At 43.3% G+C, this 27,087-nt stretch overlaps 1 protein-coding gene and 1 long non-coding RNA gene across 7 annotated transcripts in view; one reads left to right on the forward strand and one right to left on the reverse strand.

Annotated features, from left to right (window-relative positions):
* Positions 1 to 23,037, reverse strand: part of Rgsl1 (regulator of G protein signaling like 1) — a 61,077-nt gene extending 38,040 nt beyond the window's left edge. For 2 of the 6 annotated variants that reach the window (XM_076547639.1, XM_042258321.2), the window contains exons 1-7: positions 22,971 to 23,037; positions 16,301 to 16,383; positions 14,258 to 14,332; positions 12,787 to 12,916; positions 4,949 to 5,053; positions 3,886 to 4,047; positions 1,739 to 2,709 (exon numbers count right to left, since the gene is read on the reverse strand). In XM_076547639.1, coding sequence (XP_076403754.1) covers positions 1,739 to 2,709; positions 3,886 to 4,047; positions 4,949 to 5,053; positions 12,787 to 12,916; positions 14,258 to 14,332; positions 16,301 to 16,383; positions 22,971 to 22,983 — 1,539 coding nt within the window. In that variant the 5' untranslated portion in view covers positions 22,984 to 23,037. Of the gene's footprint in view, positions 1 to 1,738; positions 2,710 to 3,885; positions 4,048 to 4,948; positions 5,054 to 12,786; positions 12,917 to 14,257; positions 14,333 to 16,300; positions 16,384 to 18,947; positions 19,324 to 20,126; positions 20,334 to 22,970 lie in introns of those variants that run through there. The other 4 variants (XM_076547641.1, XM_076547642.1, XM_076547643.1 and 1 more) reach the window with 4 other exon arrangements.
* LOC121821304 (uncharacterized) lies at positions 3,903 to 26,915 on the forward strand. Its single transcript, XR_006062035.2, has 3 exons — positions 3,903 to 4,182; positions 23,597 to 23,793; positions 25,109 to 26,915. It is a non-coding gene; the product is annotated as an uncharacterized LOC121821304 (long non-coding RNA).
* The last annotated feature ends 172 nt before the right edge of the window (positions 26,916 to 27,087 follow it).

The following is a 27,087-nucleotide window of genomic DNA, read 5'->3' on the forward strand; positions in this document are numbered from 1 at the left end:
CAGGATTTAGCTTTTTTCACAGTGGGAGCTCTAGTGAGGTGGCAAGCATCAGCTACGACATCCGGGGGGCATTCCCTCATTTTATATTTTTAATATGGCGGCTCTCATAGTCTCTCTGTAAGCGTCAGAGAATAGCAGCAAATACACACTGAAAGAGCAAAGTACCTCATAGCCCTTAGCATCTGCATCCTGCATGCTGCCTAGTGCCTTCCCAAAGCTTGATCTTTGAATCTCAAAATGGCTTTGGAAACCAAGCAACTTGGGGACCTCTCCCGATGGTGAGTGCTGTTTCATACATTCGGGCAAACAAAACCTATGAATCGGTGCTGGGCTGAATTTATTTATTCACATTCTTCCTTTACTTGGCAACTATTTTCCAAGTGCCTCCCATGTGCCAGGCATTGTGCAAATTGCTGGCCCTAGGCCTGTACCAAGGAGCTCGCCTCCCAGCAGGGCGAGCCGCAGTGGGTTACTTGTGATGTGTATGTGTGTGATAGACATACAGAGCAGAGGTCTCTGGGAAGAGGGAGAAGGCAACAGTTGTGTCATCAGGAAAACCCAAGAGGAGTTTATAAAGGCAAGAAAATGTAAACTCAAGTTTGCACCTCTCAGGATAAGTAGGAGTTAAACCAGAGGCAGCCAAGGAAAGGGCATTCCAGGCAGCAGGAGGAGCTTAGGCAAATGAGTAGAGAAAGGGTGTGTTGGAGGACAATGGATGCTCTCAGAAATACTTCTCTTCTGAAGAGCCTGGGCGATGATGGAGGCATGGAAAGAGATGGGGCAGAGAAAATGGGTTAGCGCTCTCTATGAGGGGGTTCAATGACTTGGCTCAGCGACATGGGCATTATTTTGCCAACGGTGAGGTGCCTACGGTGTTTTTGAAAAACTGTCTGATGAACTCTGTAAAGCAGTATGGGGAAATGGCTCAGTGGTTAGAGCGCTTGCCGCTGCCATCAAGGGGACCAGAGTCTGGATCTCTAGTGCCCACACAAATGCCAGGAAGGTGGCAGGTGACCTGTAATTTCAGTCTTGGAAGATGGAGACAAGGGACACCCTGAAGCAGCTGGCTATCAGGAGTAGCTCTATCAGTGAAGAGTAACTTCTTTCTGTGAGCTCTGGGTCTGGTTGGAAGTCCTTGCCTCAAAGAGTAAGTTCCGGAAATGGGGTCCACTGGGGCAGACCGTGTAAAGGAAGAAAGCATCCTGAAGTGAGCAAGGCAGTGTGGGTGCATTCGCTCTCTCTGCTCTTGAGTGTGGATGGGAAGCTTCAAGTCCCCACCTTGACCGTCCTGAAATAATGAACTGCCACCTCAAACTGTAAGCCAAATGAACATTTTCCTGCCATGTTGTCTTCTGTCAGGGTGTTTTATTACAATGGAAATGAAATTAGAATGAGAAGACTCTACTTCCAAATGCCTAAGAGTTCTTAAACTTCCTTCAGTAAGACCCTCTGAATTTTGTGGTTTGGAGAGGCTGCATTTGAAGAAGGAGGGAAAAGCAATGGGAGGCGGATACGGACCACACATTCCTCTACTCCACTTTGGAGTTTTTGATTGTTTCAAAAAGTCACAGAACTTTTTACTTTATAAAATTAACCAGAGCCCAGTGTTTAAAGGTTTATGTGGATAATTCTACCTTTAACAAAGCGAGTATAGATGATCAGACAACACTTTTTTTTTTTTTTCCGGCCTTGACCTAGTCTGCCAGATGCTAACCCATTTCTTTGAGACACAGCCTACCTTGCAGATCTCTTTCTGGGCTTTGGGGATCCAGGGATTCACATCCCCAGAAGGCAGGAGCTTCTTCAGGCCCTGAATGGTCTGCGGTTTGAGTGGTAAAGGTGGCCCAATCCGCTCGTTCAGGTAGAGCTCACAGATTCTGTTCCCCAGCATGTGGCGGAAGAGCGCTTTCCCACTCCTCCTGTTATTCATCAGGACACTGAGGAAATGCTGCAGGTCCTGCCAAAGGTCCAGCAGTTGCACCTCCACCTTCAAGTTCAGCTTCTTCAGGTGATAGCGGAAGGGACCCCCTGCGCAGGCGTCAGCACACAGGGCCCAATGAGTGTACCCAAAAGGGAGGCCTCGCTTGAGGGACTTCTTGACTGCCAGTGGGGTAGTGTGATTAATGATGGGAGTGGAAGTCCTCAGGTGGTTGGAGAACTTTGTCTCAAAGAGGCCCCCCATGTGGAGCTGGATCTTGGATCTCTTCTTCACAATGATGGGTTTCTTGGCATGCTGAGCATCCTTGTTCAGGATATGGATTATTGACTCCTTTGAGGAATCTACTCCCGGAAAAGGCTTTTTTAAAACTACCTTTTCTGGAAGACTCGTCTCTTCTTGGGCCTTAGTGGAGACTTCTGGCTTGAGGTCCATTTCCAGAGGCCACAAGACAGGGTTAATCAGCTGCCACAACTTCCTCTTGGCCTTCCTGCTGGAGTACTTCTTTTGGGAGTGGTGGGATTTCTTGATGCTCATGTTGAGAGGGAGCCCTCCCGGATGCTTGTAGCAGATGCTGCACAGGCGAGTCTCGTACTCCTGCATCAGGTCGTGACATGACCCCTCGTCGGCCATCGCTATCTTGGCGTGGGTGTAGAAGTTGGGAAGCCAGTAGCTCTGGAGTTTGAACAGAGCCACTTTCTGCATGTGGCTTAGGATCTCCCGTCTGGTGGTGGACTGGTTGGGATGCCAGATGGAGAGATTCAGGAGGGACTCTGGAAGAAGAGAGAGAGAGATCAAGGGTGAGAAGGAAGAGGTGGAGGCCATGATGGTGGGAGGGGATCTGGAGATTTTTCTGAATGTTTTTGTGTCCAGTATGTTGCTTGTTCTGGATGAAACCCTGGGGGACAGAAACAGGTAGAACGCAGTGGCATGCTTTTGATGACTTCTTAGTGCAGAGTGACTGCTTTTCTCTCATTACTTTCTTCTTCCCCGTGGAAGCAATTCCATTTTGTGGGATTTCTTGAGTACATTTTAGATTGTATTGCAAACAAAAGCAAAAGGTACAAGAAAATGTGTTTTAAAAAATGAGATTATACACATGTGAATGGGCCTCATGATTCTAAATGATAATCAAAGGACTTGGACTGGATAATTCCAAGGAGTCAAACCCTTCAAACAATATTGCTAGCTCTGGATTCAATGTTATCAGTTTTTTAAAGGGTCTCATATAGCTCAGACTGCCAAGATGACCTTAAAATGCTGACCCTCCTGTTTCCACCTCCCAAGTGCTGAGATTACAGGCATATGTGCCCACACCCAGATAATGTTATGAGTTTTCAATTATTGTTAGGAATGGGAAGAGTATGGCTAGTCTCAAACAGCATATCTTCTGGAACACAGTGATATTGGGTTCAAAATGCCTCTTCATTTTTCATTCAGACTAATAGAGATGAATGGGCAGTCAAGAGAAAGAGTTTAGACAATGTCTCAGATAGTAGGCCAGACAGTAAGTATTTGAAGCTTGGTAAACCACTAATAATTTCTGTTGAACGCTAAAACTTAAACAGTCTTTGCTTGCAAAGGTACTGCCTTGGGTCCATGGGCTGTTATTTGTTCTAGAGAATCTCATTAACTCAAAACTCTAACAGAGCCATGCAGACTCGGAAGACAGAGTAATTTCCCAGTTCTCCTGTCCCAATTCTTATTCTCTTCCTCCAGTCAATCTGCACTGGCCAGCTGCATCTCAGGAAGATCTGAGCACCCTAAGCATAGCTGGTGTCTTCCAACCCTTTCTGTTACGGGTTGTGAGTTCCACTAGCGCCCCTGACACCGAGCTGATGGAGAAGGTAGCCATGGGGGAAGCAAAAGATGGGGGATAGCAGATACCAGCCTGAGCTGTTGGTTACATCCCACAAGAATTCGTCTCGCACATGCGCTATAATTCTTACTGATGTTCATGTTGCAGAGAGTCACCACCGAGGAGCCTTCCTGCAGATGAGTGGCCTTGAGCAGGAACAGGAGGGACAGATAGTAGTCTCTCACATTCACGTCTGTCTCGTCGATGCTCAGGATCTTCTCAGCAAGGATCCAGAAATCCAGCAACTCTTCACCTATGGGCCAGACAGGATAGACGCAGAGCTGCGCTCTAATCCCGCCCCTTGGGTGAATGTATCTGGGTGCAGCTGCTCATGCCCTCCCAAGACTTTGCTCTGCTGCGCCAAACACCATCACCAGCCAACTTCCAGGTAAGACAGTGTCTCCAGAAAGTCTCTAGGGTGTGAGGATGGGAAGCATGGGGAAAATGGACTTCATGGGAAAGAGTCCTTCATGTCTTTCTTTGGTTTTGCTTTTAAAAAACAAAATCACTTTAGGGGAAACTGTGACATTATAAATCATGGAATATTGTGTGTTGTCAGAAAAAGAAGAAAAAAAAAAAGACCTCGGGGAAAGGATATTCCTAGATCATGGACTCTGACCAGCCTACAGATGGGCTACAGCCAAGGGTGCCAAAGACCACATCTGTTTCCATAGCGGAAGCTTTAAGAAGCAGGAACTTACCAGGCAGTGGTGGTGCCCTTTAGTCTCAGCACTCGGGAGGTGGAAGAAGGTGGATCTGAGTTCGAGGCTAACCTGGTCTACAGATTGAGTTCCAGGACAGCCAGGGCTACACTGAGAAACCCTGTTTCAAAAAACCAGAAAAAGGAGGAGGTAGGAGGAGGACGAGGAGGAAGAAGTATTTCAAATATATACAAAGATACCCCTGGGCATCTTTGTATTCCATCCAACTGGCGTAGTGACTGCCACACAGACATGGTTAGCAAATACTGTTACATGGATGAATGAAAGGGACTCGGATGGCTCTTACTGCACCTTATCTTTGGATCCCAGCTTCTGAAGGCTTTCATCCAAACTGCACTATTAAATACATCCAGATTTTCCACAGACACACACAGCCACCGTCTGGGGTCTGGACAGCCCGGGGCACGGTTAAGAGCTTTTTGAGAAACCTACCTGCACTGCCCCTGAGGTAGGAGTAGAAACGCCATATCCCTCTGACTCCAGCGACGCATTTTTCCAGAAGCCACTGGTCTGCCTTTTTCCATCTCATCATCTTGGCTGCCAGGGGAAGTCAATGAGAGAGGGGCTGTGAACTCTTCCCCTGCCCCTCCGCTCAGCCCTGCACACAACCAGAGCCCCACTCCTTCAGTGTGAGTCAGCTGGATGAACGGGGGCCCTGACCGTGAGGCCTTTGAAACCAGTCACTGGACCAGCTGGTGACAGGCGTCAGGGGCATATGCAGGGTCTTCATGTATGTATACAATCCACCGCGCTCAAACACCCTCTCCCCCGTGACAGTCCTCATCTGACAGTGGTATTGTCCTTAGCATCCATTTGAATCTCTCCTCTCTCCTTCACTGTTCCCTCGTGTGTGTGTGTGTGTGTGTGTGTGTGTGTGTGTGTGTGTGTGTGTGTGTGTGTGTGTGTAAAATGTAACTGAAGTGGTAGTTGAGAATAGCAGGAGGCTTGGTACATTATTTGGCTCCTCAGATGACCCTGAATGGAGCCTCCTTTGCCTAGTGAGTCAAAAGTTGCCAATTCAACCCTATAAGGAAATTTTGTTCATTCATTCAACAAATACTGATTACATGGCTACCAAATACCAAGCCCTGTTCCAGATACTCAGGATATCAAGCAAAAGTTCCTGCCCCTGAGGAGGAGTTTATATACCTGTGAAAGGGATGTGCCAGAGATATGTATGATGAGTACATTTTTTCAATAGTATTGAAAGTGGTAAGAACTGCTAAAAAAACATGGTAGAGCAAAGTAAAGCATGTTGGGAGTTCTGGGTGAGCAGATGGACAGGATTCTGTGGGGTTGTTAGAACAGCTTTCAATGAAAGTGAGATTGTCATGAGCATTTGAGAAGGTGACAGAGAGAGCCCAGTGGCTATCTGGGGGGACAGCTAGTACAGAGCAGAGCAGTGGGAAGGTGTCCAGCATGCTTGATGAACTGGGAGCGGAGTGACTGGAGGCAGCGGAAGTGATGAGACCCAAGAAGAAAGGGAGACTGGCCTGTAAGCCCCTAAGGGTACAGGGGTGCTGGCCTTGCACAGAGACAGGAACCATTGGTGTGTGGGGGTAGGTGTTGGGGGTGGGCACACAGGCATCGCCTGATCTGAATTACATTTCTCCATTTTTATTGTATTAAAATACATTTAACAAAATTATTATGAACTATTTTAAGTGTACAATTCAGTCACATTAAATACATTTGTAGTATGCAGCTAAAATTACCATGCATCTCCAAAATGCTTTTTTTCCCCCTTGTAAAACTGAAATTACAGCCATGAAATAACAACCCTTCATTTCTCAGTCCCACCAGCTCCCGGCAGTTACCAATGCACTTCTCTTTCTGTGATTTTTGACTCTTAACAATTCATATGAATGGAACATATAGTATTTTTCCTTTTCTAATTGTTTATTTCACACAGTATGGTCTCTTCGACTTTCACCATGTTGTAGCTAGCATATGTCAACATCTCCTTTTTAAGGCAGCATGCCATTCCACTGGTGCATGTATGATATTTTGCTTAGCTACTGATTTGTTGATGGACACGAGTGTGTCTTAGCTGTGTGAACAACGCTATTGGGAAACATGGGTGCACAAATAACTCTTTGGGACTCTGTATTCAACTCCTCTTAATATCCACCTAGAAGTAAAATTACTGGATGGTATGGTAATTTTGTGTGTGTGTGTGTGTGTGTGTGTGTGTGTGTGTGTGTGTGTGTGTGTGTTTGGGAATTATGCTGTTTCCTGTGGTGACTCTGTCATTTACCATTCTGACCGACGATGTGTAAGAGTTCCAGTGTCCTCACATTCTGCCCAACAGTTATCATTATATAGGTTTTCATGGGAGAGTGGTTGTCCAGTAGAGATGGTAATGGATGTGAGGTCACAGCTCAGTTCAATTTTGGCTTGTATTTCCTTTGGGAAACGTACTTCTTAGCTATCTGCTTATATCTTCTGTGGAAGAAATGGTTGCATGTTTTTGGGTCCCCCCATTTTCATTTTACATTTCTTGTTGTTGTTGTTGTTGAGGTGTTTGTTTGTTTGTTTGTTTGTTTTGTTTTGTTTTTGAGACAGGGTTTCTCTGTAGCTTTGGAGCCTGTCCTGGACTAGCTCTGTAGACTAGGCTGGCCTCGAATTCATAGAGATCCACCTGCCTCTGCTGGGATTAAAGGTGTGCGCCACTGCCCAGCTGTTGTTGAGTTTTAAGAGTTATTTATATATATTATGGATTTCCTCTATTAAATAATATAGCTTTCAAGTATTTTCTTACATTCTATGTGGTTCCTCCCCCCCCCCCCACTGTTGATAGTTTCTTCTGAGGTTTAAATGATAAGATGTTTTCTTTTTTATTAAGTCCAGTTTCTGTTGTTATCTCTACCACTGATGCCACAGTCAAGAAATCACTGCCGAATCCAATTATGTGAAACCCTGGGCCTGGACTTTCTATTGGTTTTGCAGTTTTAGATCTAATACTTAGGTCTTTGATTTATGTTAGTTACTATCTACCATGTTTTATAGAAGTCAGACTTCCTTCTCATGCATCTAGACTTCCATTTGTTCCAGAATCTTGTTTTCTTTTGCGCTCTTCTCTCTTTCTCTCTGTCTCTGTCCCCACCCCCCGCCCCGTGTGTGTGTGTGTGTGTGTGTGTGTGTGTGTGTGTGTGTGTGTGTGTGTGTGTGTGTATTTGTGCACATCCATGTGGAGGCCAGAGGACAACCTTCAGTGCCATCCGGGACCATCACCTTTTGCTTTTGAGACTGATCTTTCACTGAACTGGAACTTGCCTAGTAGGATGACAGGCTGGCCGAGTAGTGTGTTCCGCAGAGACCCACCTGTCTCCACCTCCCTAGCAGTAGGATGACACGTGTGTGACATTGTGCCAGCTGTCTCTGTGGTTGTAAGGCCAGCATCTTACTGACTAGGCCATTTCCCCAGCAGCAGCACTGCCTATTCAAAGACTTCTTTCACAGAATAATTTTGGCATTCTTCTCAAAAGTCATTTGATTGTATACTGGGGGTTTATTTCTGGGCTTTATATTGTTTTTCAATGGTCTAAAGTTCTGTCATTATGCCCACACTAAACTATTTTGATTACTGTAGACCTGTGTTAAGTTTTAAAATTAGGATGTATAAGACTTTCATTTTTTTTCTCTCCAATTTCAAAATTATTATAGTTATTCAGGATCCGTTGAGATGCTATATGAATTTTAGAACTGAGTTTCCTATTTCTGTAAAATATGCTATTGGGATTTTATAGGGATTTCAGGAATCTGTGTTTTTAAGGAATACTGATATCTTAGCAATATTTGTTTTTCAAACTATGAACATGGGAAATATTCCTATAAATTTATTCCTTAGTTTGTTTTTGCAATGTTTTGTAATTTTCATTGTGCAAGAATTTCATCTCTTGGCTGAGTTCATTCTTAAATATTTAATATTTTATTATTTTTTTAACATTCTTATCAATTGGATTGTTTTTGTGATTTCTTTTTCAATTGCTTATGGAGAGTATATATAAAAGCAACTATTTATATGGCTTTATATCCTACTACTTTAAAGAATTTATTTATTAGTTCTAACAGGAAATATTGTATAAAAGTTAGGGGTTTTGTTTTACATAAAACATTATGTAATGTGAACGGTGATAATTTTAGTTTTTGCTTTCTATTATCTTCTATTTTTCTAAAAACAAAATCTTTTGTTTTTCTTTATTTTCTTGATTACTCTGGTAAAGACTTCCACTACTGTGATGAATCGGAATGGTGGACGTGGGAATCTTACTTCATTCTGTTATTGTGGTATGCTAAAGTGATTAAATTTTCCATGTTGAACCGTCCTTGCCCTCTGTGAATACGTTCTGTTTGTTCAGGATGTATGACCTTCTCCTGTGCTGCTGAATTCAGATGCGATTTTATTGTGAATTTTTGCATCAATATTGATAAAGGTCATTGAGCTGTTTTTTTCTTACAGCTCTTTGTCTGGCTTTAGTATTAGGGTAATGCCATCCTCATAGAATGAATTTTGAAGTAACCCTGTTGTTAAATATTTGGAGTTATTTAGAAAGAACTGAGGCTAGTTCCTTAGGTGTTTCATAGCTTCTGAGAGAATATGAGATTGGGTGCATTCAAGGTGGTGTAGTCATAGATGAGTTGTCTGTTTTTTATTTAGTTCTATAAATGTTTGCTTTTGATATTTGCTTGGTATCCAAGAGAAAAGTAGAAGTTCATAGTTATTATATCTTCTTGATATTTTGGACTTTGCTTGCATTGGCATATAATGCCTTTATGTGTTTCTTCTTTTCTGATTTAAAGTCTGTTTTGTCTGATTTTCTTATAGCCACTCCAGCTCTCTTTTAGTTATTATTTGTATGTAATATTTTTCCATTCATTCACCTTTCTTTCTCTAAAAACCTTGTAAGCTTGATATAATTCATGAATATATGCTAAGTCATACAAGTATAAAACAGTTAACAAACTCTTGAGGAAATATGAAATTATAATCCAATAGTAGAAAATACTAAAACTAACTAAAATATCATTTGATCTGAAGAGACAAAGCATACATATAAAAGATAAGTGCCTATCACATGAGCCAATCAAATATCCTTTATTCACAATTACTTAAAAGCTACATTAAGTCTGTAAGTATGCTAGATATTTTATTTCACTTATGGAACTGTTGTACTTCAACATTTATTTTCAAGAATGAAATTAGACTGCATATTCCAGATGTTTACCTTATGAATGAGTGACTGACAAACATATTTAAAGTTTTTTGTAAAATTTATTGCAAGTTATGTAATTTCTAGAGCATTCTACACAAATTATTTTGAGTAAGTTTTTTGTATTACTTATGTTTATACGTTTCCACTACAGAAGGTTTTTCTTCAAGTCTAATAAATTGTTTGATGTAATAGACATATTTCTTTTTCACATTTACAAAGTCCTGACAGTGTATCATGTATATTGGCAAACTAAAGACTTGTACATCTCCATTTCTCACCATACTCTACTCTTTCATATTCGCATTTAAACTGAGTTGGCTAGAGGTCTTCCTAAATGTTTTATGTTGATGTGAATTTCTTCATTATGCATATTCATGTTTGCTATAAATATGTTGTGGTAATGGGACATACCTACATAGTATATTTAGAGATTTTCTCAGTTGTGACTTTTCTCATATTTTCAAAGGGAAGCAGAATAAGAAAAGGCTTTCCCATACTGATTAGATACATAACATTTTTCCCCCCTGTGGATCTTCTTATGGTATTAAGAGGGACTGCAATTTGTAAAAGGCTTTACTACAATGCTTACACACATGGGGTGTTTGAGTCCAATGTGAATCCTGTGGTATTGTCTTAGTCACTGTCCTACTGTGGTGAAGAGACACCATGACCAAGACAACTTTTATAAAAGAAAGCATTTAATTGGGGGCTCGCTTACAGTTTCAGAAGCTTAGTCCATTATCATCGTGGAGGGGAGCATTGGTGGCACACAGGCAGGCACTAGAGCAGTAGCTAAGAGCTTTATACCTTGATCCACAGATAGAGAGAGGACGACATTGGGCCTGGTGTGGGCTTCTGAAACCTCAAGGCCCACTCCCAGTGACACACTTCCTCCAACAAGGCCACACCCACTCCATACCTCCTAATCTGTAGTTCAATTGGGGACCAAGCATGCAAATATTTGAACTTATGGAGGCCAATCTCATACAAACTGCCAGTGGTACAGAAGGTTAAATGTGGTCATCAAAGGCTTTCCCATATTGGTTACATTTATAGAAGTTCTCTCTGTTGCAAATCCTTTGATAGTACTGACGTGAACTGAAATAAGGGAGGCTTTACCACATTGATTTCATTCATGGGTTTTCTCTTCACTGTGGCTTTTTTTTTCTTGAATCAGAAGGACATGGAACAAGTTAATGCTTTCCCCACATTGCTCACATTCACGGGGTTTCTCTCCAGTGATTCCTTTCAAAGTACTGAAGTGGAAAAGGATAAGTGAAGGCCTTTTCACATTTCTTACACAGTTTTTTTTTCACTGCAACTTCTTTCATAACTGAAAGTAAAACTGGTTGTGCATAGGTATTTATGTGATCCAACTCTGTTGTGTGTTTCATGGCTGACGCACATAGGTTTTTTTTTCTAGCATGATTTCTTTGAACACAACTATGCATACTGAAGGGTTTTCTATATTGCTTGCATCTGTAGTCTTTTACATGTTTCAGAAATCATTGGGGAGAACTGAGGAAGTTTCCTCATTCCTTACATTTATAGTTCCTCTTCATATCTGTGAGACTCATCTGGCTTGTGTTTACTCTCAAATGTGCTGTGAACACTTGGAAACAATTGCACATTGAGAACATCTCCACACACCTTCCTTTTACATGGTTTTACTCCACAAGCATTAGTTTTCTTCATAAGAGGATCTAGAACACAGCTGAATTTTCTCCCCATTGACTGTTTTCATTATGTTCACATAATCTCTCTATAATTTGATGTCTTAATGTTTCTTGAATTGTTGCAGTCATCTTCAGTGTTCTGGTCTTCCTGTATTTTTTTTTCAATAACATCCAGGATCCTAAAAGCTTCTTGTATCACCTTTCAGTGGGGCTCCTCTTGAGAATGATCCAGGAAAGTCCGTCTCCAGGGTGATGTTCATCATCACATCTCAAAGGTCACAGACTCCATTTGTGTTTCCAGGTCTGGTGCTGTCCTCGCCACTGCTCCTGGGATCAGTATCCAGAAAACAACAACAGACTAACCACCCAAGGCCTCTCTCAATAGTCAGGGTTGTGTCATAACTATGGCGGCACTAGAAAGGCTCCATCCACTCACATTCAATCATGTGTATCTCAAAGGATTATCATTATTATTATCAACTGAACTTGCTTTTTGACAATTTCATACATGTATATACTGCATACTGATTACTCTCACCTCCTCCATTCTCTTCTATTTCCTTCTCACCCTTCCTCTCCCTTTTCTATAGATCTCTTTCTCACATTTCCATCTATTTGTTTTGTTTTGTGATCTCTTGAGTTTATCCAGGCACATCTCTGTGATCACAGTTTTGGACTTACCAAACCCACTTCTGGTGGGTTCAGGACTGAGTATACAACTGAAAACAATTTCTCCCTTTCCCATAATTTTTCAATATTCGATAGTTTAGTGGTAAGGGGTAAGGCCTTCTCCCATCCATAATTGATTGTTGACAGGGTCAGTACTGCACACAGCTAGAGCAAGTAGCTGAGGCTGCTAAGTCCATGATGGTAATAGTTGTGTCATACCTAAAGGTAGCATTTCACAACCTGTCTCCCTATGCTCCAGTTCTTTCTTTCTTTCCTAAAAGAATTAACTTTTAAAAAAATTTATTTTTATCATTTTGGTTATATATGTGCATGTAAATGTGTGGGTATATGCATGTATCTGTGTGGGTATAAACATGTATCTGTGTGGGTATAAACATGTATCCGTGTGGGTATATACATGTATCCGTGTGGGTATATACATGTATCCGTGTGGGTATATACATGTATCCGTGTGGGTATATACATGTATCCGTGTGGGTATATACATGTATCCATGTGGGTATATGAACGTGAAGGCAGATGCCCATGGAGGCCAGTGGTGTCACCTCTTGATGCAACAGGCGTTTGGCTCCTGCCATGTCTACAAATGCAGGCAGGATTTGTATTATACCATAGAACTGATAAGCGTAGGATCATTATGCAGTATGGCTTCCCATATTTCTCCACACGCCCTCACATCTATGCTTACCTCCTTCTGGGGACTTAATAAAGCTGATGAGTTCCTGACAGAGAATGTAATGAAAACACAAGTCGGTTTTGCAGAAGAAAGGTAACCGGTATTTTTCCAACCAGGTCAATAAGCCTTTGTACTTGGCAACCTAGAGTTTAAACAAAATGACAGAAAGATAAACAGAACTGAGCCCTTCAGAAATGCAATACAGAAAGGGAAATCAAGTCATGTTGTATTTGCCATATCTGGCTGGAAGGAGAAGTATGCTGATTAAAAGTTATGCCTAAAGGGAGTGGAGACTTGAGCTGACATTCCCAAAGATGAAAGTTGCTAAGTTGAAAATAAAAAATTAAAGCACACGCACATACAAAACAAACAAACAAAAACTGATGTGTCTTCAGAAGGTTTTCCTTATTTCCAAGTTTGTTTAAGAATTTGTTTAAGAAAACAGCTATGTTTTGTTTGAAAAAAAAAAAAAAGAGGAATAGCAAAACTCTTGTTCTGTGATGTCAGGTTCAACTCTACTAACTTGCTTCTTTTTTTCAAAATAATTTCTCATAAAAGCCCAACCCATATCAACTGCACAAAGAAGCCAAGTGTGAAGGTGCATACTTTTAATTCCAGCTCCTATCAGGAGACTCATGAGTTCTAGTCTAGCCTGAGCAACATAGTAAGTTCCTCTTTCAACAACTACACAAACACATAGAAAAAACATACACATACCACCATTTAGAGGAGGCAGGGGTGGGGGTGGGGGAGGATCCCGAGGGACAGTCTACCAAAGAAAGAAAAAAAAGCAAAGTTTTGAATCATAGGGGAGAAACCAAATACAACAATTGAAGTAGGCTGGCTCCTCTCAGGTCTCTAGAACTCAGAGAGAAACAAACTCCTGCTGTGAGGAGCCAGGCTCAGTGTGAGCTCTCCAGTAACACACACTTCTAGCATAGAACAGAAACCCACTGGCAGGTCTAAAGTCTACACAATGGAAAAAGAGATGAGAAGAATAATTTGTAAGGAAAAGGGAAAGAAACAAGGTGACGAAAAGTAAGAGAAAGACGTGCTTTGAGAAGAGAGAGGCATCTGGCCTTGGGCTGTGCCTACAGTGCGCAGCTGGCCACAGCTGTCACAGCTGTGGCCCAGGTGTCCCACCCCACACGGTGTCGACTAAGCCTTAGATTCTTTCTTGCTTAGGTGTGTGACCTCAGACTTCTTCTCAGCATCGTGTCCAAGCATCTCCTCCCCAACCATCACGGCAGGCATGAGAGATTCCCTAGCGGTCGACTAGACTACCAAGAGAGAACTCAGCAGCAATTGCTTGTTCTGGGGTGGGTAAAGCTGCGAGCTGTCTCCCTGGCTGAACGCTACTTCTTCTCCTCACCTGCTTTACATCTTCTTCCATGGTCACCCTCTACATGTCTTCCTCCTTCCCATTTCCAAATTCTTCAAATACCCACCCACCCCCGAACCTTTTGCCATTCAAGAATCTTACCAAGTCATAAGGTATGTCTGGCCACAAGGTCCACTGTGAATTCTCAACATTGTAAAATGGTGTCTGACCAAAGACCTGCAAAAGAAAATGTGACGATTTGAATAAGAAGACCCCTCCATAAGTGCGGTCCCGATGGACACATCTACAAAACACTCCCACACTTACGGCTCAGGGAACACGGTGTAAGAAGGGGCGGGAAGATTATAAGAGCCAGAGGAGGAGGAGGGACTTGGCTGTGAGGTTGTGTCTGATTGTGACATCAGAAGTTGTACTCGTAAGTCTCGCCAACCTGACTGCCTAACTGTGAGCTGAACAAGGAGGACAAAACGAACATGCCAAAGTGGACGGGGAGGCTCAGCCCACACAAACAACTACAGGAGACCGTGAAACACTGGAAGTGGGGAGGTGGTCCTGCCTGGGAAGAGCACACCAAATGGTTGAACAGTGCCAAACGGTCAGTCCTGAAAATATACATACAAGTAACATTATATGGATGGAACAAGTTCTATTTAGGAATATGTGTGTGTATATAAATACACATATGCATGCAATAACAATTGGTAAAAAAAAAAAAAGGCCATGAATTTGAAGGAGTGGAGGAGGGGTTTATGGAACAATTTGGAGGGAAGAAAGGAAGGGAGATACATTGTAATTAAAACACAGTCTCAACAACAACAACAACAAACAACAACAACAACAACAGGATATTGTCCATAGGCTCAGATATTTGAGTGTTTGGTCTCCAGTTATCAGTGGCACTGTTTGGGTAGCTTTAGATGGTGTGGCCTTGTTGAAGGAAGGATGCCAGTAGAGGTGGGCTTTGAACTTTCAAAGCCATGCACCTCTCCCAGCTCTCTCCCCCTCCTCTCTCTCCTGTCTCCTCTCCCTTTCTGTCTTCTGTGGTTGAGGCTCAGGATGTGACCCCCAGCTTCCACCCCAGTCGCCACGCCCGCCTCCTGCTGCCTCCTCTCCACCCTCATGGACTCTCATCCCTTTGGAACCATTAGCCACAATCAACCTTTTCTTTCTTAAGTTGCCCTGGTCATGGCGTTTTATCACAGAAATGGGAAAGCAACTAGTTCAAAAAGCTAAAAAAAAATAACCTCCCAAAGCAGAAGAAATCTTCACACAAACAGCAAGTTTCATCTGCAGCGGCCACGGGGGAAGAGAGGCTCCCCGACACTACTATTTCAAGAGCCATTAATTCTCATTTCCCCGCCATTAACAGCTCTCCCTGCACAAGAACATTAAGTTGACTTAATTCCACGATTCCCTTTCATTTGGATATACCCTGCGTAGACCTGGGAGCTACCTTGCTTGTAGGTAAAGCTAAGACTCTTGATAGTAGTATGTATTTACCAATGCATTGCAATACTTACCTTCTTGTGGACTTAGAAAGAGAAAACAAAGGCCTAAATATTTTTCTAATTAGAGATAGCTTTTATATCTGCCTAGACCCCTGGCTAGAATGCCACTTTCCCATATCACTGTTTCAAGAACATCACTGTGAACTATGTAAATTGTATTAGTGAGTTGGATAATTAACATGTCTCAAATGGCTCCTGAGAACTGAGACAGTGTCAGAGACAAGAAAATATTCTGGATAGGAAAGGCAGGCTTCGGATTTATGATTTGATTGGGAAGTTCCAGGAGACTTGAGAGCTGGTTCTGGTTCCTGTTTATTTGCTCAGATTAAATTCAGGGCCATCAAGGTAACTCAGTACTTAAAGCTCCAATCCACCAACCTCGTGACCCGGATTTGACCGTTGGGTCCCACATGGTGGAGGGAGAGGACTGACTCTCACAAGTTTCATTTTTATCTCCACACAAGCATGGTGTTTGCATTTGAGACGCACGCATGCACACACGCACGCACGCACGCACACACACGCATGCACGCACGCATGCACGCACGCACACAATAAATATAATAAATTTTAAAACAGAAAAAAAAATCTCAATTTGAAAAAGAAACTAATAAAACAGAACAGACACTTAGGCAATGTCAATGGAATGTTTGGATTCAGGGCTGAGAATGCTTACCGGGAGAGAAAGAAATGTGTTGAAAAAATCAGCAAAGATTTCATCCTCCAAAAGAATGATAAGATTTGTAGAACCGATGATCTCTGCATGTGGAGAAAACAAAACAAAACAGCCATGATGGGGTCGTGTCTGATGGAGAAAACAAAGGGGCTGGACAGGTGACTACATGCCAGGTCTCAGCACGGTGGCCTTTAGATCTGACCCCTTGGCCCTCCTCCAGGGCCCTCTCTTCATATTTACTCTTAGATATCCCTAGCTGTGGGGAACTCACCACCTTACACAGCAGCCTATTCAATTTACGAAGAGATGAAAACCAAGAGTTTTTTTTGGGGGGTGGGGTGGGGTTGTTTTTTAATCTCCCTGTGCACGGCCTTTACCTTCCGCTTGGGGGCAGTCTGCCCTTCGCAGTGTAACAGGACTCACCCAAATCCCCTTACACAGGACCGGGACCCCAGCCTCTCAGAACCCCCTTCCCCCCAGCCTTCCACTCCTCTCCATCTCTCGTGATGGCCTTTTTTCTTACCCACTTCCTCTCTCATTGGCTGGAGCTGCCCCAATAACCCAAGCACCATAGACGCTTCCCAGGGTGGTGCCCAGAAGAACACTGCCTATGTGTAAGCATGTGATATTAGTGCGTCCGGAGTCAGGGGGCTCTCACGTGACACTGTTACCTCCACCATCCTTAATCTGTTGCCTTTCAGAAAACAAGGGAAGGAATTTGTGTGTGTTCCAGTAGAAATTCACCTGGCTTATTTAGGCCTAGTACTCTAGCTTTCTTAGATACTGACTTGCACTGGTGAATCATTTGTTCCTTGGCTCAAATATGATACTTGTTTTGTTCATCAGAAGACATGGATGCTAAATGTGGGCTGGTGAGGTGGCTCATGGGTAAAGGCACCTGCCACCAAGCCTGATGACCTGAGTCGGGGGAGGGACAACGCACTCCTCCGAGCTGTCCTCTGACAGACACATGCGTGCAGCACACACAAGAAATAAAAACCGTAAAATAATAAAATAAATGCTAAATGTCATAAAGCCTAGCGTGAGGCTAGATGACCCCTTTAAGGTTGTTCCAACTCACTGCCTAAGCTATTGATGGATTGATTGACTGATTGACAGAATTTTGAGGCAAGGACTTGCTGTCTGGCTCAGGCTAGCCTAGAACTCATTATGTAGCTCAGAGTGGCCTCAAATCAGCCACGTGGTGGTGGCACACACCTTTAATCCCAGCACTCAGGAGGCAGAGGTAGGTGGATTTCTGAGTTCGAGGCCGGCCTGGTCTACAGAGTGAGTTCCAGGACAACCAGGGCTACACAGAGAAACCCTGTCTCCAAAAAAAATAAATAAAAAAAAAAAATTTTAAAAAGAGAAAAGAAAAGAAAGAAAGAAAGAACAAACAAATAAACACCCCCCCCCCAAAGAAAAAAGATAAGAGAGAAGGAAAAAATTAAATAAAACTCACAATAATTCTGCCTTAGCTTCTCAAGTGCTCACTACAGGTGTGAGCCACCATGGCAGGATTTGTCTATGCTTTTTAGACCTGAAGGTTTAGTGAATAACAAACTAATGGCTGTATCAGTAGACCAACAGTTTCCTATCACACCCAAGGTTTATAATGAACAATGATCAAAGGATAATCTAAATAACCCAAACTAGGCCCATGTCTCAGGATAGTTGAACATCTGATAAGAAAAATTAATGTCACCGAAATGCAGTTTTGGTAAGAAAACCAAGTGCAAAAGATGTAGCTCAGCTGATAGAGTGCTTGCCTGATGGTCATGAAGTCCTGGGTTCAATCCCCAGCCTTGAATAAACCAGGTATGATGGTTACAGGCCTGTAATCCTGACTCTTCAGGGTAAAGGAGGCAGGAGAATCAGGAGCTCAAGGTCACATTCATCTACATAGCAAATCTGAGGCCAGTTTAGACCATATGATCCTTTCTCCAAAAATAAAGTAAAATAAGATGATGATGATAATAATAAAATAATAACAATAATAGTAATAAAATTAAAAAATAAAATAACTTGGCATGGTAGTCCATGCTTTTAATCCTAGTACTCAGGAGACAGAGGCAGATCTATCTCTAAGTCTGAGACCAGGCTAAGGTACAGAGCAACTTTCAAAACAGCCAGGGCAATGTAGAGAAACAAAAAATTTTTGCAAACAAAAATAAACAAACAAACAAATAAATAAATAAGAAAGAAAGAATAAAGCCACCTGAGCAATAGCCTCTGGCATTTTCTCTCATGATTAAAATCAGGAAATGTTTATCTTTGAATAACAGAAACAGAAACCCAATCAAACTTGGCTGTGTGCAGCAGAGCTGGCATCGGCCCTCATCTTCTATCCCAGAGACAGCATCCTTTCCCGAACAGTACATTTCCCTAGTGTTTGCCTGTATCACCCACAAGGCCCTCTCTCCTTTTCCTGAGAGCACTTGATTTGTTTAATAATGACACACAGATCATCCCAAGGTCTGTGTGTTCAGACCAGGCATCTCCCTTTTCTTTTTCTCCTTTTCTTCTTTTTGTAACATGAATCTTAAAAGGTCTTATTAATAAAACAAACAAACAAAAAACCTGGAGCCAAATATTAAGGTGAAAGCTGAAAGATCAGAGAAACAGAACAAGCCAGCCACATTCTTACCTCCACGAAATTCCCAGCTTCAAGAGAGTGAGTTCCTGTTTCCTCATGCCGTATATACCTTTCTCTGCCCTGCCATCTTACTTCCGGGGAATAAAGGTGTGTGTGCTTCCCAAGCAAAGGCAGGAGATCTCAAGTGTTGGGATTAAAGGTTTCTCTCCTGAGTGATAGGATTAAGGGTGTGCGCCATCACTGTGTGGCCTCTATGTCTAATCTAGTAGCTGGCTCTGTCCTCTAATCCCCAGATAAGTTTTATTGGGGTGCATAATATATCACATCTTTTTTCTTTTTCATTTTATTTTGTCTTATTTTATTTATTTTTATTTCTCTTCTTCTCCTTTCTCCTCTTCCTCCTCCTCCTTCTTCTCCTTTTCCTCCCCTCCTCCCCCTCCTCCTCCCCCTCCCCCCTCTCCTCCTCCTCCCCCTCTTCCTCCTCCTCCCCCTCCTCCTCCTCCTCCTCTTTTCCTGCAGCATCACATGTAGCCCACGGTAGTCTAAAGTTTGCATTGTGGCCTGAGGATGACCTTGAAGTTCTGGTCCTCCTGCCTCCACCCCTGTAGTGTTGGGATTATAGGCATATGCCAGGATGCCTACTGAAATTAATTTTTGAAATAATACTTTAATGTTTTGGAGACTTCATACATTTATACAACCTATTTTGATTGTATCTGTCTACCGCTGCCTCCCTCCAACTCCCCTGGTACCCCTCCCCATCTCCCAACTTCATGTCTCCTTTTTGGTTGTTACTGGGAAATCCCCAAGTCTAGGTAGTGCCCTCCATCTGTGCATGAGTGTGGGGCCATTCACTGGAGGGTGCGTGCTCCCTATGTGCTGCGGGCACTTGAACTCAGGGCTTCATATGTGCTCAACCGATTGAGCTATAACCCCAGCCCTATCATCTAGTTTAAATAATCAACGAACATTAATCATCTAATTCAGAAAACATTATCTCTTCCCCCTCCCCCAATTTTTCCTGTGTCTCAGTCTACTCTGCCTCCCCCCCCCCCACAATAGTAGTCCATACTATGTGGCTTCTCCCCTTTTGCATATTTCTGGCATATTTCTTCCCCTCTTCTCCATCCATACAAAGTCCTCTCATTTCAGGCCCCACTGTCTCCCTTCTAGACTATTACATCAGTTTATTAATTGGCCTCCATGGTTCCCGGTCTTCCCCCTAAGTACCCTCACACAGTCACCAGAGTGTGTTAGTGTTATGATTGTTAAAGCCCTTCACAGACTCCTCGGTGTCCCACAGGATGAAGCACAAACTTCCCAGGACTGCTACCCAGGGTTACTCAGAAAAAGACTTCTCAAGAGTGGGGATAGGAAGGCTTCTTATCTGCGGTAGTTCACACACGATCTGAGGAGCACACTCTCTTATTCTTCTTCAGTTCCAATTCTCTTGTTCTAATTCTGTAGTTCTAAATCTTTGGTTCCGATTCTCTCTAGTTCCAATTCTCTTTAGTTCCATTCTCTCTCACACTACCCTCACGCTACTTCTTTTATCTTTCACACTTCTCTCACACTTCTTCATCTCTCACACTTCTCTCTGCCCATTCAGCTGCATCCCTCACTCAGCACACACACATTCTCACCTCTGCCCAGCTCTTTACCCAGCAGCTCTCTACACAGGCCTACACAGCCCCTTTTCACAGCCAAACTCTGCACAAGTATGACTTACATTTTCAGGGTCACAAAGCATTTCTTGAGTAAACAATCAGAGACAGAGCCAAACTGATACACGTAAGGAATCACTTGGTTTCTCTTAGGCTAAGAAAGTCCCAATGACTGGCCAGTAAGTAACACTTGGCCATGCATGTAGCTCTTTCCCAGACATAAAATGGCATTGAAATCCAGGACTTAATAATAGCAGTTGGCTGAAGCTTGAATGGTAGGGGTACGTGCAGGAAGAGAATTACTGCATGGGATTATGTCTACCTAAGTTGCTTCATGTCTGACCTTGATTTAGCAAGAAACACCTGGGAATTTGTCTTTGTGTATTCTTTGCAGGGGCAGCTAGTCTGTTTTGAATTTGTTCTAAAGTCTAAAATTATCTGTCTTTATGACCAAGAATACTGTTATTTTCCTTTGTCAGTTATGAAAAATATTCTAATATTTCTATTTATCAAAATTATATAGCTTAAGCAGAAGTCATTTTCCTGACTCTCCATGTGTGCCCAATGATGGAATATTTTCACGAAATAAACACACAAGCAGTAGGAAAACACCCATAGCTATTCTTAGGGAAGAAATGCAATGGCACATGAGAGAAATTACAGAGAGGAGCAACCGGTCTTTTAAAGTCAATAACTACATGGCTTTGCCAAATGGGGCTCCTCACCTGGTGGGTCGAACTGTTAAATACTAGTTTCCACCTGCTGCATGCTCCCATAGCCCTCAGCACAGACTCCTTAGCATGGTGTTACAAGCAGCGTTTTACCTGCTTTTTGCCTCCCACCACTTTCCACAGTGCTCACCCCCTTTTGTAAGTCCAAACCGAGCCACTGGTCCTTCCTGAGCACGCTGCAGACTCACTTCAAACCCCTTGACTTTGTTCCGGATTCCCTTTGCCCAAAATACCCTCTCAACTCAAACGGTGTCACAAATCACCAGCTATCCTCAAGAACTGGCTTATCTTCCTGCAGAATCTACCACAATGGTACAGGGGCTCACTCCACCCCAGCACTACCCAATATGCTTTCCATCAGTACAGGTAGTGAGTCCTGTTTTCCTCCGTTGATGTATGCAGCGTCTTCCCTGGTTTGAGCTCTAGGGCAAGGGGAATTGGATCTTTTCATCCTCTACCCCCAGGCATGAAAAGTACTTGTTTATCTAAGATCTGGCACAGAGGTATGAATTTAAAAGAATATTACACATATGCTATGCTATGTATGTGTCCATGGAGACATGAAGAGGGAGTCAGATCCCCCGACACTAGGGTTATAGGTAGCCGTGGGCTGCCTGATATGAGTGTTAGAAACTTAATTTACATCCTTTAGAAGACCAGTATATGTTCTTAACGGCAGAGACATCTCTATCTCTCTAGTCCCGTGAATACTTTTTGTTTTTTAGGGTCCCCCCCCACAAGAGATGATGTTTAATTTTCTGGTTTGGGCTAGGAAAATGGCTCGTCTGGTAAAAGTGCTTCACAAGACTGAAAACCCAAGCTCAATCCCCAGAACCCACATAGAAACTCGATATGGAAACATCCATCCCAGAGCATCTAGGGAGAAATGGAAGGAAGAGGCAAGAGCATCCTCCCAGAGCTCCTGAAATCCGGAGAAACAAGAGAGCTGCTGCTCCCAAGATAAAAGGCTTGAACAGGCTCCCAAAAGTTATCCCTCTGACTTACACACACACACACACACACACACACAGAGAGAGAGAGAGAGAGAGAGAGAGAGAGAGAGAGAGAGAGAGAGAGAGAGAGAGAGAGAGAAATAAAGTTTTGGTTCTTCTGTTTTTCAGTTGTTTACACTAATCACTTCTTACTAAGTAAGCAGATGTTTATTGGATGAGAATGCCATGGAAACCGTCTGAGAGCAGGAACATGAGGCTCAGTAGAGGTTTCCCATTCACTGCCACAGGCAAGACAGCCTCTTCTTAAGGCTGACATTTCTGCATTCCTGGTTTTCCACTCCCCACCCCATTCTGCCTCCAGCCTTGTATCTGTGCTCATCCCACACCACAGTAATGTGAATGTGACAACAAAGGAAATCCCTGGATAACCCTGAAGCCCACGTGGGTCTTCTTCCTGGAGGAGGTAAGGCACATGGTGACTGGACCTGCATTGGACTTCCTCCCTCTTACTTTGTCTTATGATCAAAGCCTTCCTGTCCCCCTCCTTCAAGGTGTGAGGACAGGGGTGGGAAAAGGACAGAGAAAAGGAAAACCAAGCCCAAGGATGACATCCAAGTCACAGGAGTTGTCTGAGAGCGGCTCACTGATGCCTAGAGGGAGGGCGAGTCATTGGCTGGATTTGAGGGCTCAAGGCCTTGAATCCGTCCACTGCTACCAGAGACTCACCAGCATTGCTCATGTTGCCATGCTCTTCCTGCCGCAGCTTGGCTAGGAACAGAATGTGAACACACAGTGAGCCCTCCACAGTGTTCCATCCCAATTCCGTTCCATCTGGCTCATCTCTGGTGCAGACCGCAGGGTGAAGGTAATCATCTTACTCCATCTCTGGGATCCCCTTGAACAAGCCAGACCCACCCTGTACTTAGTCCACACTCTGGACATTGAAAGCTTCTTTCCAAGTCTGTCTATGGTCTCCTGCCGCCTGAACTTGGCCTCAGCCTCCATAAGCTCTTCAGTCTACTTAGAGCAGTGGTTCTAAGGCTGCAACCCTGTATGTCGTGGTGACCTACAACCATAAAATTATCTTCATTGCTGCTGCATACCTGTAATTTTGTTACTGTTATGAATCCTAATTGTAAATATCTGATATTCAGAATGTCTGATATGTGACCCCTGTGACAGGGTTGTCCAACCCCAAAGGGGTTGCGATCCACAGGTTGAGAAACGTTGACTTGCAGCATCAAGCTTCTGTTATCTCGAATTCCCATCTCTGAAAGTTCATCAGGCACTTAGCTCTTATCATTAATTCTCTGTTTCTCTGTCCCTTTAAATTATTTATCTTTTTCTGATAGGAATTGGACATTAAGATGAAAGACCATCAGGCCTATCTATATACATCAATGACTTAACCAAGAATGTCTCCCGACTCCTGAGAACAGCATTGTTCAGTATCATACCTAAAAGAACTTTCAAGAATGTAAAAGATCTGGCATGATTGGGAGTTTGAGGTCAACCTGGTCTACAGTTCCAGGCCAGCTGAGGCTACATAGTAAGACTCTGCCTAGATAATAATAATAATAATAATAATAATAATAATAATAATAATAATAGTAGTAGTAGTAGTCGTAGTAGTAGTCGTAGTCATAGTTGTAGTCATAGTCAGCTCCAGAGGAAGGACACTGATATATGACTTCTGGCTCCCACATCCTGGAAACACAGGAAGACATACATTTTTTTTTTTAAATTGAAAACATAAATTCTGTTGCTAGAAAATTTATGGAGCCACTTGGGATACCACATGTTACCAGAGAAATTGGGATCCCCTCTCAAGGTTCTTAGTTTCATCAATAAAAGAATTTAGGACAGACACCGAAAGAAGCCCAGGGACAATGTTATTAGTGTTTAAAAGAAAAAAAGCACAGTTCAGGCAAGTTAGAAATCTCAGCATCTGTCTGGAGGAGGGAGATGGAGAAGAGGAGAGAAAGCCATGCCTGTTTTGAGTTAGACATGGAGCTTCGGCAAACAGCCACACAGCAAATGGGAGGTAGCTCCAGAGAGAGAATGAGAAAGACCAAAGGACCAAAGAACACGTTCTTGGGCTGTGGCTAGCTCCGAAGCAATGGGACAGAGAAGAAGAGGAAGAAGGAGAAGAAGGAGGAGGAGGAGGAGGAGGAGGAGGAGGAGGAGGAGAAGAAGAAGAATTGCACAACTGCACTGGGAGCTGGCTTTCTGGGAAGGAAAAGTACATCATTTCACTAAAGGGGTAGTTATTCCTCCCATCTCTTCATTAAAGGGGTAATTATTCCTCCCATCTCTTTAGCTGGGCTTCAAGAGAAACAGCCTTCCTGTGGGATGGTCTCTGCTGGGTGATTGACAGGGGCAGCTTTATTAACTCTTGGGGTGTTAGGACTCTACCCAGGGCCAAGATAGAACTTGGGTTCCTTTCGACCCGAGTCAGTAGCTTTGCCTTCATGGCCTCAACAGAGCCGTTGATCAAGGCTGTGGTAATATTCCCCTTTCTGAGGAGATAAACCTAAAATCATTTACAAGATGGGTTGTGCTGTGGAATAATGCTTTCATACACTGGTTTAATAAAATGCTGATTGGCCAGTAGCCAGGCAGGAAGTATAGGCAGGATAAGCAGGCAGGGAGAATTCTGGGAATCGGAAGGCTGAGTCAGGAGACACCAGTTCGCTGTCCAGAGAGCAGCATGTAATGGCACACAGGTAATTTCATGGAAAATGTGGCAACATATAGATTAACAAAAATGGGCTGAGTTTAAGTGTAAGAGCTAATCAGTGGTAGGCCTGAGCTAATGGCCGAGCAGTTTTAATTACTATAATCCTCTGTGTGTTTACTTGCAGGACCGGCAGGTGAGAGAGATTTGTCTGGACCGTGGGCCAGGCAGGACACAGGAAAACTTTCAGCTACAGGGTTGAAATTAGGGAATGAATATAATCCATTTTCTCCATGAAGACCCAATTCTAAAGCTGTTCACCAGAAGGATTGGTATCTAAACTGGGGTTCAGTCCTGTTCCCATATTTAGCAGAAATGCTTATTTCGGGGAGGAGATCTCAAGGACTGTGGAACCAGAGCCCTGTCCTGCAATCCTGGCTTCCAGCAAGGACTTTCCTCGAACTGTTGCTTCAGGATCCCTGCCCTACATGTCCCCTTTCCCTACATGTCCCCTTTCTCCCGCCTCCTCTCATTCATCATCACCAGGACCTTTCCATGGTAATTTTGATGCTAAGGGTTGGGATGAAACCCAGGAGTCCATCTTATTTACAAGTACCCTAGATTATCATTGCCATCAGGCAAATAAGGGAAATAGTGGTTTATGAATAAAAAGCTGAGTTCACATCTCAGCTCTGCTATTTACTAGGTGTGTTTTGTACCTGGTCCTACACACAATGATTTCCCAAATTCCAGGCTTCTCCTTTACTGCCTGGAAACGACAGTAGGTTCTCAGCAAATACTAGGAAGAAAATTCATAACAAATGCTTGACAAAATACTGCAAGCCTTTTGCAAAAGGAAAAAATATTTTTCTTTAAAGTCTGAGTTAAGGCTGAAAACCAGACGAGGGTCCTGATTCTTGCCCTCTTCTAGGACGGCTCATGTTAGCCTTTTGTCTGTCGGCTCACCCACTCAACACATATTCCTTGAGCACTCCATTTGACAGAAACTTTCCAACATGTTTTGGATTCACCAATGAAAAGAACAGTCAAAAATACCTTCCATCACAGAGCTATATTCTCCATAATGATTTTATTAGACCCTTTATGCCACCCCCCCACCCTCCCAAGGAAACTCCATAATCAGTCATCACTAAAATAACACTTGGTGGGATCGTTCTCATGTCTACACTGCATAGCTGCTTCTTACTATAATCACGTGATTCTGTTTTTGTCAGTTTGCTCCACCTTTCCATCGAAATCAGAGCCAGTTCTCAACTACGGCATGTTCTCCCAGCATGCTCCCCGGCTCTGCTACCACTGCTGGCTTATTACCATTGAGTACTCATTGCTAACGGCGCCACCCTTGGCGTCTCCTCTCTAATAAACGCTCTAGGTCATGCCAGTGGTTGCTGAGTCTAGGATAGATGTCCTTGTCCAAGGACCCTCCCTCCTTGAGCTAAGAGAGGAGATGTTTGATTCCCTCTGGCATCCATAGCACGAAACAGTTCCTTAAAACCCATCCAATTATTCTTCACATGAATTAGAAGGGACTTTCAGAGACTAAATAACCAAGAGGTTTCACACACACACACACACACACACACACACACACACACACACACAAAGATCTTATCAATTTAATTCTGTGCTTATTTGTTGTGGGAGCCCACAACTGACTCAGTTTCCCAGTTTGGATCTGAGGTCTATTCTGAATCAATTGAGTTCAGGCTTGCTTGCTCCAGAGCTGTGAGAAAGTCCTGATTAGCCCACAGGAAGGAACACACTGTCTAGCTAGATGCAGGCTGCTGATGCCAGACGGAGGTACATCGAGATAGAAAACGAAACTGCCTGCTCCTTGATGCAGGCAGGATAGACAGTGGTTGGATGCCTGTGCTGTGCATTGTTCTACCTCTGTCCTTCAAAAACTGTATATAAGCTGGGCGTGAAATAAACTCGGGGCTGTCCGGCATTGACCGGCAGACCTCTCGACTCTTTTCTGTCGTCTTCATTGTCTCTACAATCCGTGCATCTCTAACCCAGCTGGTAACCAGCCGACTGTCAGCAGGCCCCGACAATTTGTGTCCACACATCTATCAGGAAACAGACCAGCACCATGTTTCTGCATCTTTTCACATTTGATTATGTGTTTTTCCTGGCATCTTCCTG

Source organism: Peromyscus maniculatus, chromosome 11, assembly GCF_049852395.1.
Source record: "Peromyscus maniculatus bairdii isolate BWxNUB_F1_BW_parent chromosome 11, HU_Pman_BW_mat_3.1, whole genome shotgun sequence".
Lineage (NCBI taxonomy): Eukaryota > Metazoa > Chordata > Mammalia > Rodentia > Cricetidae > Peromyscus > Peromyscus maniculatus.